General features: G+C 38.2%; 1 protein-coding gene across 15 annotated transcripts in view; it reads right to left on the bottom strand.

Moving 5' to 3' along the window:
* LOC106160634 (uncharacterized) overlaps positions 1-16,451 on the bottom strand; it is a 30,498-nt gene that overhangs the window by 7,442 nt on the left and 6,605 nt on the right. For 12 of the 15 annotated variants that reach the window (XR_015332177.1, XR_015332178.1, XR_015332179.1 and 9 more), the window contains 2 exons: positions 9,241-9,430; positions 101-4,256 (listed from right to left, as the gene is read on the bottom strand). Coding sequence is in view for 12 of the 15 variants with exons in the window: in XM_087002457.1 (XP_086858583.1) it covers positions 101-4,256; positions 9,241-9,379 (4,295 nt within the window). In the remaining 3 variants the exon portion in view is untranslated. Of the gene's footprint in view, positions 1-100; positions 4,257-6,816; positions 6,869-9,240; positions 9,431-13,222; positions 13,258-15,976; positions 16,151-16,451 lie in introns of those variants that run through there. The other 3 variants (XM_087002453.1, XM_087002451.1, XM_013537285.2) reach the window with 3 other exon arrangements.

Genomic DNA, 16,451 nt, shown 5'->3' with positions numbered 1-16,451 from the left:
TCTTATACAATACCAAAAATCCATTACCATTTCTTTACACAAAATCTACAAACTACAAACAAACAAACTAAAAAAATATTTACAGTGCAACTTTTCTTACCCTCCAGTGACATCATCCGAGAATGAAATTCCTTTCTTGCTAGACCCTTTGGAGCTCTTGTAGCTAGACTTCTTCATGATGGACCTAATGGTTCCATTTGCACCATTGGTGGAGGAGGTACTTGTCTGTCGGCTAGCTGAAGTGGAAGAGGAGCTACTACTGGTAGTAGTTGTTTCACCTGTTGTTATATCTGCATCAATGTCAGTCTCCACAACACTCTTCACCTCTCGGACACCTGTCGTCTCTGGTGCATGGGTAACAGCGATCCTGGTAACACCTTCCTTCACGGGACTCTCATGAGAGCTGGAAGTTGTGGTAGAAGAGGACTGGAATGATGTCACCCTGCCACTGCCATCACTCATGCTCTCACGCTCATTATCTTGTATGTTTTTATACATGTTCAGGGCCTCTCGTAAACCACCAGTGCCAGAGTATGAGAATGTCTTTGTTGAAACGGTTTCTGCTGGCAACCCTGTTCCTTCAGACATTGAAATTCCACTGTCCATAAGCCCTGACAACATAGCATGCTGCTCTCTCCCTATGCCACCGCCAGTGATATTCAATCCACCGTCACCACCCATCCTACTACTACTACTATTACTGCTGTAACTGGACTTCTCTGTTCTAATTGTAGTGACACCATCAGGGGATTCTTCCACAGTGGTTGTAACATTCCTGTCTCCACCTGTGCCACTGGTCATCCCCTGCATGGCACTACCCATTATGCGGCCGTGGAAATCACTCATGAGCTGCTCGGCATTTGAAACCTGTGACTGGAATCCCATGTCTTCACTCATCTCACCAGTGGGGCTGATCACAATTTTCTGTGTTTTAAAGGTTCTGCCATCTCCTCCTCCCATTCTGGAAGTACCCCCACTATGGCCTGTTGAAGACACAGTCACACGTTTTTCTGTTCTTGATTTCCTATTGGAAGGCAGATCATGGTGCACTGTGGAGGTGACAGTGCGTTCATTACTTCTGCTTCCAGAACCTGCCATCCCGCTGCCACCACCGCCACTGCTACTAGACACAGAGCTGCTGACTCCTCCACTGCCACCGCTGCTGGTACTGGAAGAGATAATCCTCTCTGTTTTCCTGGTATATCCACCACTGCCTCCACCACCACCACTGCCACCACCAGCACCAATCCTTCCACTACCTCCAACATGGCCACTTGACGTCACATTGTACTCTGTTCTCTTTGTGAAACCATCACCAGCACTGCTGTCCTCAAGGGGGCCAGACGATGAGATTACTTTCTCAACTCTTGAACTTGTTCTTCCTCCTCCTCCTCCTCCTGATGTGCCAGTCTTTCCATCACCACTTCCTCTCTTAGAAATGAAATATGTCTCTGTGGTATGAGTTACCCCACCGTCTCCACCTTCCACAGTTCCTGTCACAGTTCCTCCTCCAGATCTTTCTCGACTTTCGGTTATTCTGTAGGAGGTCTCAGTTGGTGATGGAGAGCGGTTTGCACTCCGCATAGAGGTATAGGTTGCTACAGAAGGCTTGTAGCCTTGACCTACCGAAGAATCTATAATGCGTTTTCCACCATAAATGGTGTGATGAGGAATTATTTCTTGCTTTGGGCCAAGATCAGTGGAGTCCAGTGAAACAGTCATCCCTGTTGCTGATGATGAGGAAGAGGATGAGGAGAAGTCCCTGGTCCTTTCTGAAGTAGAGGAAGTCATCTCTCCACCCTTCCTGCGCGCTTCAATCACCCTCTCTTGGTATACTGGAGTGATCTCTACCCATTCTTCAAATGTTTCCGTCTGGTCTTCTGGCATCTTCTTTCCTTTGGTCAACTCTCCAATGTGTAATCCACTCATATGATCGGACTTTTCTTGTCCTCCTGTTGCCTTTGATTTGTAACTTCTGGTTACAGAAGATGAGACCAAGTCCCTGAGACTTGTATCCTGCAACTGTTGTGTTGCCGCATCATCTAAGCCCAGTAAACTCCTGCGCTGAGTCTCAAGTGTTTCTTTGTCTAAGTGAGTGTTTTTGACCCTCCGAACCACACTTGGTACCTGGGAAGTATATGTTGTGATGGTTTCAGTAACCACCCTGTCTTGCGAAGATTTTGGCGTAGGCTGTTGCTGTGGTTGGTAAGACTGCTGCTTTGAAACCACCTCTTTTACCTGCTGCTGCTGCTGCACCACTGGGCCCTCTGTATTCTCACGGACCATAGCACGTCCGTCACCAACACCCTTGGACCTAGTCTGTACTTTTTCAGTGTTTGTCCCAAAGTTTCTCAAGTAGAAATCGCTATCATCATCTCTAGTGCCAACTGCTTGTGTGACTGTAGAGTGCACATCTGTGTTGGTGGACTGATTTCTTATCTGTTCTGTTGCTAAGAAGATCTTCATGTCTGTTTCTGTTCCCATGGAGATGTATGGCACTGAAATCGTCTGAGTCTCTGCAGGGAAGCTAAGTTTTGGAGTTGTGCTAGTAGCTGAATTTTTCTTTTGTACAGTAACTGTGTTGGTACCAAAGTCCATCTTCGATATAAAATTTATCCCTGTTGCCTTGTTTGCAGTGCTCGGTTCTGCATCCACATAGACCGACCTATATTCTTTTATGGGTCTGACTTCAACATCAATGGTATCACTTGAGCTGGCTTCATCCACTGTGTGAACTTTGTCAGTGAGCACTTCCTTGTCTACACCAGACTTGAAGCTTATGTCTGTCATGGTGCTTTTGCTTGCCACATCCCTATGGAGCATTGTGGAGATGATGTTGCGAATCTCTGGAGCACTAATATGCTGCAACTGGAACAAGCTCTGGAGTATGGTAGTTGCACGGAAGGTCTCATAAGTTGTGGTGGAAGTAAATGTGTCTCTGGTTCCCACACTGACACCAACATCCCTCTGGCTTGGCTTCTCTGCCTCACAATGGTAGTGCACACCAACATCTCTCATTGGAACACGCACAGATATTCCAACATTCCTGGTCTGCTTTTTGGCTTCTTTATCAATGATAATTGTTCGGAGTTCCTTCTCTTGAATTTGCATTTGATCTTTCTCAAAGACATTGCCGTCCCCAACTCCAACACTCCTGGTTATAGGCTTTCTCTCCATGGTCTTGATCATTGGGCTGTAGGGGCTGGTGGGTCTCTGCTCTTGCCCAACTACAACAACCTTAGTTTCCTTTTCACGGATCAATCGCTGGGTATGCATCTCTTTTTCCAAGGTTTGACTTTCAAGTAGGTGGGGCTGCAGAGTGTACAGCTCAGTGACACTCTTGTTTCCTACTCCAATACTTCTCATGTCTGGTCTTCTTGGTGCTCTCGGTTCTTCTACGTCAACCCTGTAATCTCCAACTCCAATGCTATAGGTGCTGGTAGGTTTACTTTGCTTGGCCAGCAGCTGCAGTTCCAACAATCTTTTCTCCTCTTTCAGCACCGACATTCTCGTCTGAAGGAGTGGGACTGACTTGACTTGTTCTTCAAGATCTCTCATTTTCTGCAAGCTTATGGCTAACTGCTGGCGAAGCTCTATCAAGGACTGATGATAGATTGGAACTGCCTCTCCAGATGGGTCAGGTCTGGGTAAATGAGCAGCCAGTACTGCAGCTAGCTGAGCTGTGACTGTGGTGTAGCGCTCTGGTCCAGGGCTCCCGTTTACAGCGGACATTTCACTGTTGACAGTGGTCTGGGAGGAAATGGAGCTGTTTGAACCTGCCAGGGCACGGTTTGTTGTGTACATGGTGGATGTAAACTTTGTAGGCGATGTTGGACTAGGGCTGAAATCGCTATCCCCTGCACTGTATGTTCTGTAAGATGTCTGCTTTATTACTTTATCAATTGTATGCAGGGTGGTATCAACTGAAGAGTCTATATCATTCAAATATCTATTAGTGCCAGAATCATATCCAACCATTTCCTGACGAGGCTCATAATCAGTTTCTATCTGCTGGCCTTGTAACTGAACCTCCATGGATTTGCGAAGACGCTTCTTGTCTCGTTTGATCTTCTTCAGTTGTTTCAGCATGGTGCCACTCTGGGAATCCTCACAGTAGCGCACAAAGTCCAAGTCTATGTGGTAGCCATAGGGACAGCAGGAGCAGCGGCCTCCCTCCACTGGTTGTCCCTGGGGTGTGGGATCCATGGTCTGCTGCTGCTGCACCAGGGTGCTGGAGCTTGTCATACCATATGGACCTAAAATATAGAAAATGCCTTGATGTAATTGTGTGGAAATAAACTGGTAGAAAGCAGCATCTTGGTTTCACATGAATCTCAAATCATACCATATCCATATTCACCAGAATGTTCCAAATTTACTGAACTTAAAAAATGTTTTCGGGCCTCCTACTTTCGTGAGTCTAAGGTCCTTAGCTTTTAATACCAAACATAGTCCACCTAAATGTCTTTTTTTTATTCACAAAACAAACTGAAAAAGGTGTGTTCTGTGGAGTATATTTTCTAGGTGGCAACAGAGGACTGGTGTAAAATGATAACTCTGTCATGACAGTTAAATAAATGGGCTCACTCTTACATTATTTTTTGCTTAACCCCATATACACTAATTATATTGATAATTCTTTAATCATCATATCAGCTAAGTGCTATAAAAATTCATTTCCCAGCACAGCATGCTTCAATTATTTTCCAAGGCTATTCTCATCATCTGACTTCATTTGGTCACGTGGCATAGTACCCCTAAGTATTGTGTTTTCAATGGGTTGTGCAAATATACGTAAGTACAGATACACACAGTGTGTGCCAAAAAGACATTGCAGAGGGGAAATGCACTATGATAGGTATATTTCCAGTCTTTAAGAGAGTTGGTTGCATTACCAATTTAAAATGAAGAGGGCACCTTGATAATTCTATGCTATAGAGTTCAAAGCATGATATCATGTTAACATGTTAATTATCCAGGCACAATTTATACAAGAACAGCTGTTTTGACAGAGAAAAGTGCAAAGTAAATGAACACAATTGCAGTTCTTTTGCACCAAATGACTCTATCTAAATACTAAATAACATGATATTTCAACTACATGAACTGAAATATCATATGTCTAAATTGAAATATCATTAGACATACACAATCATATATATGAGCCTAATGATTCATTTCACCTGCTGCATGTTCATCTTGCAGAATTCACATTAAATGCATGGCTATAAAATGAAGACAGGCACAGAGCAAGCTACAATGATCCTGATTAATACATCCTGCTGTAGTTTCACCTGCACATACCCTCACAGACAGGGCTACACCTAGGTGTTACTACACTACTAATCAACTATCTAATACTGCGTACAAGGAAGATTCTATCAAGACAACTTCACTCCTCATTAGAAGTGATCTTTTAAACTATATTAGGATGCAGTGACTGTTAATAATTGTGATCATTCTCAGTGAGTTCCTTCCTATCCTTTGGTGGGCTAATTATGTATCAAAACTAGAAAGGTCACGGGGAGGACCTGGGCTTCTACCTGGAACCAGGCCCTTAATGTCATGTCTTCTGTATCATACCTTGAGAGTTTTGACTATAGACAAGTAATGACAAACATATGGATAAACCTCAATTACACCAAAACACAATCATATTGTGAAGGACTATGGCTTTCAGATGAGAACCCTCAGAAAAAATTAGTTCACTAAAACTGTTTCAAGACCAGCTCTAGGCAGATTTTATCATGCAAGGGAGTACATGATATCCTCACCTTCAAGCAAAAACAAAGAAATACACAGTGTAGACCTTCTTCCTTGAGTTCAGTGTTTCACTTGTTCCTGTTTTGAAACTAACATAGTAACACCCAAACATAATTTTCCATTGGTTTTTCTTCACTTCTAAATATGAAAATCACAATGATTTATCTATTCTCAAAATCATTTTTTCCTATTTCCTGACAACTGCACAACATAAATGCAATTTCCTCTTAGCCCACATGCCCATGTGATATAATGTGGTCCTGCAGTAACCTCAGGCATGGAAACAAAGAACAACCAGAGTGTTTGGCACTACGATTTATGGAAGCTAAAAATGTCTGGGACATGCTGCAATCTGAAATTTGTAAATATTACATCATAATCAGTATGATGTCCTACTGAAAAGTGAACAATCTATAACATAAAAATTTCTCATAAATCATTAATACGACTTCAAAGATTTAATGGGTGACATAAATCTAAGGGGTGTACCAGCTAGAGGCAAATGAATGAATGAATGGAATGAACATAACAAATTGGCGGTAATCTATATGTAAGCCACCCTGCCCAGTTCCCGACTTGCAGCAGCTAAAATAATGGCAGTGTTATCCCCTTACACACACAAGGTTTTTTTTTTTCAAATAACATCTGTTATGAAAACCTATTAACTTGTTAATTACTTTTTGTCTGTTAAATTATCGAAAAATGTATCATCCTCACATGATGTTAACATGCACCTGTGTCTCAGTATCATTAATAATGACTGCTTGGTACAGATGTATTGCTGATTAATAATCATGTGTAAGTACTAGTATGCATTCCTATCTAAACTCACAAAGCCTAATATACTTAAATATTAAGAAATCATCTCGGGTATGAATCTATTGATTACATATTAATATCATAACACATTTAGTTAAAATGATATTGTATATAAAACATACACCCTTACCATGATAAACACAAAGCCTTTCAAAGTAAAATGAAATACTATCAACAATACACAGCTTAAGTTGAAGATCATAAAAATTTATCAAACAAAAGGAAAATACCAACCCTTTAGACTACATTTCAATTCCTGAACCTGACCCATACTTTCCATTCTTCAAACAAAGCCAGTTAAACCCACGTCCTGAAAAACAGTCTGATAAAAACCTATCCAAAATTGACCTTTTCCTCTGCGGGAAGTTGACTTTTTCAAATCCCCTCTTCATCACTTCCAAATGTATTTTCTTTTGCATATGTCCCTGATTTTTCGCTGCATGGTCTGGGCTCCCCTGATCAAATTATTCCTCATTAGCTTCAGCTACATTTGCAAGGGGCAAGTAGATTTATTCAGTGTTGCTTTAAGGAGCGAACATCCCGATGTTTACGAGTGCATTTTTAAAGAGTCTGATATAAAGACGTATCGTCCACAGGAGGCGAGACGCTGGAGCGAGATGTCAGCACGAGAGATAACATGGCAAAAATATTTCCAACATATGAAGTTGGATCAGGCGGGGATGCAAAATGGAGGTGAGAAAAAGTGACCATTGAATGACCTGCATACTCCACAGGTAAGGGAATGAACAAACTGACATACCTTAAATCAATATTACAGAGCCCATTAAGACTCTAACTTGGGAGAACTATAAGGATGATACATAGCTCGTGTAAAGCTGTGAAACACTTCATATAGATGTTCAAGACTACTACATAATGGATTGGAATTTTTTAGACTTTTTACACTCCGAGCAGACATAACTGATAGAAATGCTTTTTAAATATCTACTTCAGAGGAGGTGCCTTTTATGTAAAAGAGTCACTTGGTACCTTATGAAGATATTGGTCTGCAGTTAAAATATATGGCTTTTAGCATTATTTCATTACCCATATTGAACTGTTAATTAGTAACATTAAAATGAAACTGTATCTGCTGTGAGTAATAAAGAGAAGCATATTAAAACTAAATACAGGATAAAATACCCTGAACTTTTTAGTGACTGGATGGTACATATGTGGGCTAATAAGAAGGAAATTCCTATCTACTGATGCCACTGACCACACTATCCTACAGTGAACTCAGGCTTCAGCTACAGTTACCTACTTCATAATACAAGTACTATACTCGTATGTGACTACAGTGTCTAACAGAGCTTTAGATCTCACACAGTCTTATCAGTTTAATAAAAATTTTGCATTTATTTTTGTAAATAAAAACATAAAAACTGTTGCATTTATTTTTATAAATGAAAATATTTCAGCATGGGCTGTTTAAAAAATTTGGATATTATCCATGTCTTCTTTATGATCATTAATTTTATGTAAATGAGACAACTGTTTAAATAACCTTACTTCAATATCAGCATTATAATGCTGGTGAAGTACAAGGGGTATTAATATGATCAAGCAATAATTTCAGCTTTTACCAAATCTAATAATCAATTAATATATTAGAACTAATAAGAAGGAAATTCATAAAAAAACAAATGAAAAAAGTTTGGTATTGTGATGATCATTGCTTGCATGTGACAGGTTAATATTCTGACCTTCACTCTACTGCAAAATGGCACTTACAGGGGTTTTTCAAGACTTTGACAATGTTTCTTCTCACTTCTGCCAACTTGACAGCATACAAAATAAATGAAAACTAAAATGAGTCAGGTAAAACTGTGTTTATTTCATGCTTTTTGGAGCTTTCCAACCTACACCAACCTTCAGTCCAGTACCCCAAAGATGCAAAAACATAAACAAGTATAGTAACTTTCTCTACCAAAAGAGGGCAGCACAAATCTATGATAGCCCTCACAGGTGTTAAGATGGATAGATAACCCATGAACATCAAAGAGAGAGAAGAAGCTCAGTTCTGTGCTTGCTCTAGACCAGGACTAGGTATAATGTATAAAGACATGACTGTTATTCCAGTTGAGAGCAAATAACTGCATAAATTACTGTTGATGATCCCAATCCCTTCTTTTTATATCTGCTAGTTATTATATGCACAACCAATATAGTAGGTTGAACAAGAGATACAAGAGTCAATGCCTGAATGAAGGGGTTGAAGGAAATAATCAATGGCTTAACAGGTACAAAATGTTATAAGAAATCCTCAAAATATGTGATGAAATAGTAAACATAGCAAGTGTAACTAAAAATATTACTAACCCTTATCCACCAATTTCATTTTAAATCAAAGCACAAAAGGTACTAAAAAGTTATTGTTACCTTTGAAATAGCCTATCACAAAATAATAGCCCTGTTTCTGGTTGAAAAATATTAGCCTAACATCAGAAAAAGTTGCTTCAATCAAACCCTCTGTGTAACTTACTGGTAAAGCCAATGGATGTTTATGGGGAGAAAACTTACCAAGGGTACAATTAAGCACTTCATTCAGGAATTAAAATTCCTGAAGTTAAACCTGTAACTTTTTTTACTTCAAAAGATAAGAACACAGCTAATAACATTACATTATCCCTAAAATGGTGAAAAATTATTATTTACCGGCTCCTTGCATTCCAGGTACATTCATTTGGACTTGCATATCATATCCCCTGTTGTCATCTCTGTCTCTTCCTGGAGACACCATCCGCCCTGTTGTTGCATAGTCATATGTCACACGCCTTGTTGCTCTGGCAGCCATCTTTCTTTTTTACGTGTGTAGAACTCAGTTATATTCCTAAACCATACTTCCCTGAAAATAAAAACAGTCAAATTTTACATACCATGAAAATTAAAGTATAACATAGTTCTCTGTTTTATTGACTTCTTTAACTGAAGTAAATTGTTCAACAAGTGAAAGCCAACATCTTTTTAAATGTAGCAGTGTTTTCTTCTGGAAAAATTGTTGACCTTTGACAACTGTTTAATTTTCATTTGTTTTTGTTGCACAAATAGTCTACAGATATAATAACTTAGTTGTACTGGTAAATCTAAACAACACAACTCTTGGATGTTGTTCTTGGGAAGAAGCACTATATACGACCTCTTTTACTGTGTAGAGGTTTCCACTTAACAAATGACGTCAACAGAAAATGAAGATAGTAAAAAATTGAGAACAAAAAAAAAATGCATTTTTTTCACTAAAATCTAGATTTCAATTTTAATGACACTTTAAATTCAATTAGACAAATGTAAAATTTTTTGACAACACTTCCACTTAAATTAACAAAAGTTGGGAAAAGTTCCAAGTATTTTAGGCATCATGAAAATCAGCAAGAAACCCTTTGAATGTCAAACAATCTTCTAAACATTCTGTCAAAGCTTTTTTATTGTAGTCAGACAAGGTTAACCAGCAATGTGAAAAACACATTCATTGGAATGTTCTAAATTCTCTGTATTATGCATCCAGCATACCAACAAAAAAAGGTGCCTTGACTGACAAAGACAAGAGATAAGTTCGCAAGTCTGTGATAGAGACTGCTAAAATTATGTTCTGATGCATGGTTTCAATTTAGGAACTTGGAACCTAGACAAAATCAGCACAATGACTTCTATGATGCAACAGATGCAAGGTTTCAATTAAAGAACTTGGAACCTAAACAACATCAGCACAACAATGACTTCTATGATGCAACTATGATCTTTCTCCACTACACGGTACCGTATACACATTTATCATAGGGCTATGGTTCCTTGGAAGACACTATTACTCAGTTCACTGCTGAGCACAAAATGAAGGCCTGCATGCCTGGAGACAACTGTGCCACACTCCAATTGAATGTAAAAAACCCACACCACCCAAGGTAAGACATCCACAGTACACACAGCAGGCATGCAGGCATGTGAGCACACAAATACAGATCACTTGGATCCTTAACAGATTGTTTTGACATCTGACGTCTCAAAGCAAAGAATTTCAACAATTAAGCTGTTTCAAGTCTATATTTTAAAGTTGACTCTCAGGTGCCCAGACTACATGCTCTAATAACTCTGTGATGTCCAACTAAATCACTGGGTCACTGCCATTCATGTGCCGTCATGTCAAAATAATTTTTTCAAGTGAATCAATTCCAATACATAGATAATTTACTCACAATTTACTGTCAACAGCAGTTAGAGTTAAGCATAACTGTTAAGTCAATTTCTTTATATTTTTTAAATAACTTTATTTAAATATCTTTATTCATGCAAGCTCTCCCATGTCCGTTTGAATCATTTATGACAAAAAAAAAAAAGAAAGAAAGAAAGAAAAAGGAAAGAAAGAAAGAAAAAACTGGTGTATCTTCAATTATTTAAAATCCTATATCAAGAGATCAACAGGTTATGTTCACAAGAATTCTGTTTCAGTAAGCAGTAAACTTTTTTCATGTCACATGCATGTTCAACAAATGGAGACCAGAAAAAATATGTTACACCTGAGAGATCTAACAGAACAATAACAAAAACCACACACAATGACGCCAAACTACTCACTTCAGCACTATTCCCAGGCCAACAATGTGCCCTCACTGGCACGCCACTTCAAATAGTAATGTGCTTCCAAACAGTTGTTTGCTGTACTTCAGGGTAAAGAACAACACTGAAGTCATATTCAAAAATTGGCACGGTCTAGGTTGTGTAATTTATTATCAATTTTATTCGTAATTAGCTCTGTCAGTTCAACCTTTTTTACTGTTCACAAGCAGGTAGTTGCTGCTGTTGCTCCTGAACACAGTCTTATAGAACACAAACTGATATAGAGCCTCTGCCAAAATGCGATTTTAGCATGATCTCCTGCAGTTAATCCCAGGAAATACAGGATCAAATAATTGTCATATTTGTGAGAATTAATCACCTCAGTTGGCAAAATGTGTGCGATAACTGGCATTTAGGCACCTAAGACAGACAACACAAACAACGGGACTAAGTTATGTTCAGTAACATGCAACCATCAAACTGGGTGTAGAGGAAGATATTAAAGGCAGAAATAACTATCATGTAATGTGGCTTCTTGAAATTATCAGAACAAACCAAGACACCTCAGTCCTTATTTCATAATAAGTACCTGATAAAGCTACTAAGTAATAGTAAAATCCTACAATTCTACACTGAGTTGAATCATTTTTAACAAGCTAAAATAGATTCCCTTTGTATTCCTATTCACATTCATTTAGAAATTATATAAATCTGATCAGTAGGTTCACAGCACATGTGGAAACAATGAATAGAACTATTTACTTACCTATCAGAATATTCATATTCCTAGCTACACCCTACAACTTCTGCCTGCTATATGTGGAAGCTAAATTATCCCTTTAACCTCTTATTCCTCGCATCCCCCTCTCACAACCTACGCATTTGACCTTGGCACAGTGCATCTTCTTTTGGGTGCTACAAGCTCTTATTGAGAGGCTGATTTTACTTACACTCTTACCCTCATAGGTGACATCCCCCTTCAGATTCTATTCCATCTTTAACACACAAATGCATGCATCTACGCACACATGCGCAATATGCATACACACGCATCCATACCTAAAGTCAGCCAAGCTGCAATTGCCCTAGCTCCATACAAAAAAAAAAGCATTACATCACTCATAGATTCCCAGTGAGAAAATAATAACATACACAGCAAGCACTATAGTAGTCTGCTGGAAATAGACTGCATATCAACTAGAACTGACCTAAACCCTGTGGTCATTTGGAGTGAACCTGTATGAAGCCTGTTTTACCAAATAGGCATTGCTGCTTGCATATAGAGTAGAGGATGGACAGGTACGAGGGTGACACCTAAAATACTTCCAAAATGTCTGAGATGAAAGGAAAGCAGCATGCCTTTGATGGGTTATCAAAAAATAATAAATACACAGAATATATATGTATATAAAGTGGTGCAGTATTTACCTTTACTTCTCTATAACTTTGATTGCCATTCATTTTATTAAAAAAAAAAAACGTTTAAAAACATTTTTAATCACCCAAAAAAGTATGGTTTCAAAAGAGAAAACTTAAAAGTACAGAGAAAGAAACCACATTTGCCTTATGGTGGGCATCTTCAAATTTGACCATAGTTAGTCATTAAATTTCTCTAAAATGCAAATTTTATCCAAGATGCCATCTAGCCCCTTGGTAACTAGCAAATGTATGTGTAAATATCACAGGTGACAGCCATCTTATATGATATGAAGTTATAAAGCAATCCAGCAACAAATATCTATAGTCCTATCACCCCCCCCCCCCAAAAAAAAGGGTTTGAAATTTCAAAATAAACAATGAGTTACATAATAGCAGCTGCTTTTATTTCAGCTTGTGTTCACTTTTTCCATATTCTTGGTTTCTCACACCCTTTTTCACTTCATACCTTAAGAGAGATACATAGCTCCGAACTTTAATGGTACGTCCACAAAGTAGTCAAACTTGTTTAAAGTTCAGAGGCTTCCATCCTCTTGATAGAAGTGACTCTTCCGCTTTATTTAACATTGGCTACCATATAAATCATGAAAGCTAAATTATATCATAAAATTAAATCAAATTTGATGAAATATTAAACAAACTTATTTCTTACCTCCTGATGAAATGCGATGTCACCTTGAAGAACCACTACAACAACAAAAATGTGTTAAGGTTACCCACATTTAGTGACAGAGATTTAAGAAGTGTCCCAGCACCCCTCCCAGTCAGCAACCAGCTTTTCTGGAGCAGTGTGACAGCTTTCCGTGTGCGGAATTATTAAGAGTATTCTGCTGAGACCTTTAAGTGACCTCCCATCGCCCTAACGCACATCAGCTTCCCCCTTTTTAGCTAAATAACTACACATTCTTTATAATGGTATCAGGTATTTGATAGTCCACAGTAATGATAATCCATGGTGAAGGCCCCTTTCTTTGCATTCAGTTGAGGATGCCAAAGACAGTGAGCATGCCAGCTGAGAGATACAATGAACTGGTACAGTACACTTCTGCTCCATGATGGATAGGATTCTTCAGATATATACAAAATATCAAATCTATTGTGACTTTCCAGGTGAGAAAAGAAACAAATGGGAACAATTTAATGCTGTGGTAAAAAGTAAATGCATTCTTTTTTGGTTGTTGTGTAACAGGGCTTGTTTTTTTTTTTCACCAAAATGAAAACATGTAATGTTTGTCTGATCATTCATTTAAAGGGAAGGGAGTGAAAACATGTAAGATGACAGTTGGGGTTTGTATGCCGTCAAGCCACAGTATATCATCTTACCTCTGACACTAGGATTATAAATCTGTTAAATTTAACTTTGCAGACATCAGTACCTGTTCTTTTTTTGTAAGCTGTAAAAAGAAACAATAAATTAAGTGTTTTAACATTTTCTACAATGTCATATTTGCTCTTCCTTATTTGGATCAAGCCACAGATATGCAACTTTTCTAACTAATAAATGATTTTCCAGCTTTTTTTAAAAATAATTTTTTTCCTATTTTTCATCAAAAAAGATAACTTATCAAACTCTGTGCACTTGTATATAGGACTATTTCAGAACATCATCACTTATCCTACCTTGATGGTCTCCAAATATAAACCAGTATACCAGCTTAATACATGGGGCTTCATACACTATATAACTATAATCATAAGAGGAGGCTCCACATGCAGGTGAACAGCAATAATAACCCCTACCTGTAAGTGTATGTTTTAAAGGAAAATTAGGATACTGCAGATATATAATGGCAGGGAAAATCCATGGTGTATATTTATACTATACATTCCTTCACTACTGCCTAGCTAGAGACCCCATGATAACTAGAATAACATTGGTCTTGTAGTCTTAATGAGATTTTGATTCTATGCCCTAAACATACATATGCTCTGTATTTAATTCTTACAATTCATAGTTTGGTCATCATACAAACTAGGGAGTTTGATGTAAAAATAATTTCAGTTTGACTCAATAAGCCTCTGGACAACAACTGACCAACAGGCAACACAATCCCCAAGCCAAGCCCTCCTCTCTTTCCACCTGTAATACTGTACATAAAAGGTGCGTCTTCACCTGAAAACTTCACCCCAAGTGTTGTTCTTGATCATCAGGTTGCTTTCCTTTTTAAGTGTTCCACTGTGAACCATTTGAAAAAGCTGGTAATAAAAAACAACACCCCTGTAATCATCCACAGGCAGAGCCATTTCAAAGCAATCTGCTGACCTAACAGGATGTCTCAGGTAAATCCCAAATGTGAAGGTCTACTTTTATTACCATGCCCTGTGTGTGGATATGGTTATCAGACATACTGAGAACAGGTGTGTTTATCTCGTCTACCTGAGCCAGACTCACGTTTACAGGTAAACTACAGTAAAAACTTACACATGGGCAATATCTTAAAGGATAAACAGTATACTTGCAGTAGTGTGTCTCCTCTCAGCTATGCCACGGCATAGTAAAACATAAGCTTTTGGCATGATTACTGAAACTTAGCATTTAAGGTTTTAGTAGTTTGTTTAGATATACATAACAATCTTACTTAACCAGTCTCCATTTGAATGTTGTAATGACTCAGTCAAAGCATTAGCATCAAGTTGTCCAACTACAAGTTCACTTTCACTCCATCAAAATATTATGAGGCAATACATATTTACCATCATCTGCTACACTATCTATACCACGTATGTCTCCATGTTCTCTATTGAAATGTCAGACTTGTCCTCTTCCATCCATACTTCTCACATAACTCGACTTTATAGACTTGACCTTATTCAGCAGTCACACTTGCCCATAGGGACTTTATGGACATATGGTCAACTAGGCACTATTTTAATATACATATATCTATTTTTATCATACTGAAATTTATTCTAGATATGTTGTTGCAGATGTGTCCTTAAACATTTGACCCACCTTGCTTTACAAATCCCAAGTTATCAGAGTATGTTGACAATGACTAAGGTGACAGGACTGATTATAGAATGTGTGTAAAAATATTACCGAGAGGTTGGCAGGGTTCTGGCAAAATATAGCTTTCACAAAAAGTTCTGTAATATTGCTTTTAGTTTTTCTTCACTTATTTTAACCAAAAAAGAGATGTAAAGCATTCCTTGTACTTTCATCTCATGAAAAATACATTATTTTGGTTCAGAGGGAAGCAATCAAATCACTTTAAATGGATGCCATGTGGATTGAACATTAGTAAATTAAGCCATTTAAAATGAAAATGGGGATATCTTAGCCAATATACAACCAATATAATAAAAGAAAATTCAGAAATTACTGAATATGACTTATCTACATGCCTACTTCTGTCAAGATGGAACTCAGTAGTATAAATGTCTCTTATACAAGAATATTACCAACCTTTGAATTTCCCAGAACCCTTCTTTGGTGGCCTCTGCTACTGGTTAGCACCATTCAGCATGCTGTACTGAAAGACCCTTTGATATATGTTGACAGTAAACTAATGTGTGGCTTTCTGATTGAACCAGGTTCACTTTCTATCAACATTACATCTGACTACCCGCACATGGACACTTCTTCATGCACAGATGGCTATATTACTGTGTCATATCATTGCAGTCATCAGCATTTAGGCATTTATACAGATCAAATCTGCAGGTAAATAAAAGCCTCAATGTAACTGAATACACTGGCCCTCTTACCTGTAATCAGAGTTACCTGCACAGTAACCAGGTGAAGGGTTTCTACTCTCAACTCAGATTACTATCATGGATATCATATGGCACACTTCAGAAGATTGGGGTTAATCCTTTAAAATATAGATTCTGTTTTGACTTAATAATGTCATATACTAATGTTTCTTCAATATAACTTT

Source organism: Lingula anatina, chromosome 1 (assembly GCF_051362555.1).
Source record: "Lingula anatina isolate TDL-2025a chromosome 1, LinAna3.0, whole genome shotgun sequence".
Taxonomy (NCBI): Eukaryota; Metazoa; Brachiopoda; class Lingulata; order Lingulida; family Lingulidae; genus Lingula; species Lingula anatina.
This window is presented reverse-complemented; position numbering and strand designations above follow the sequence as displayed.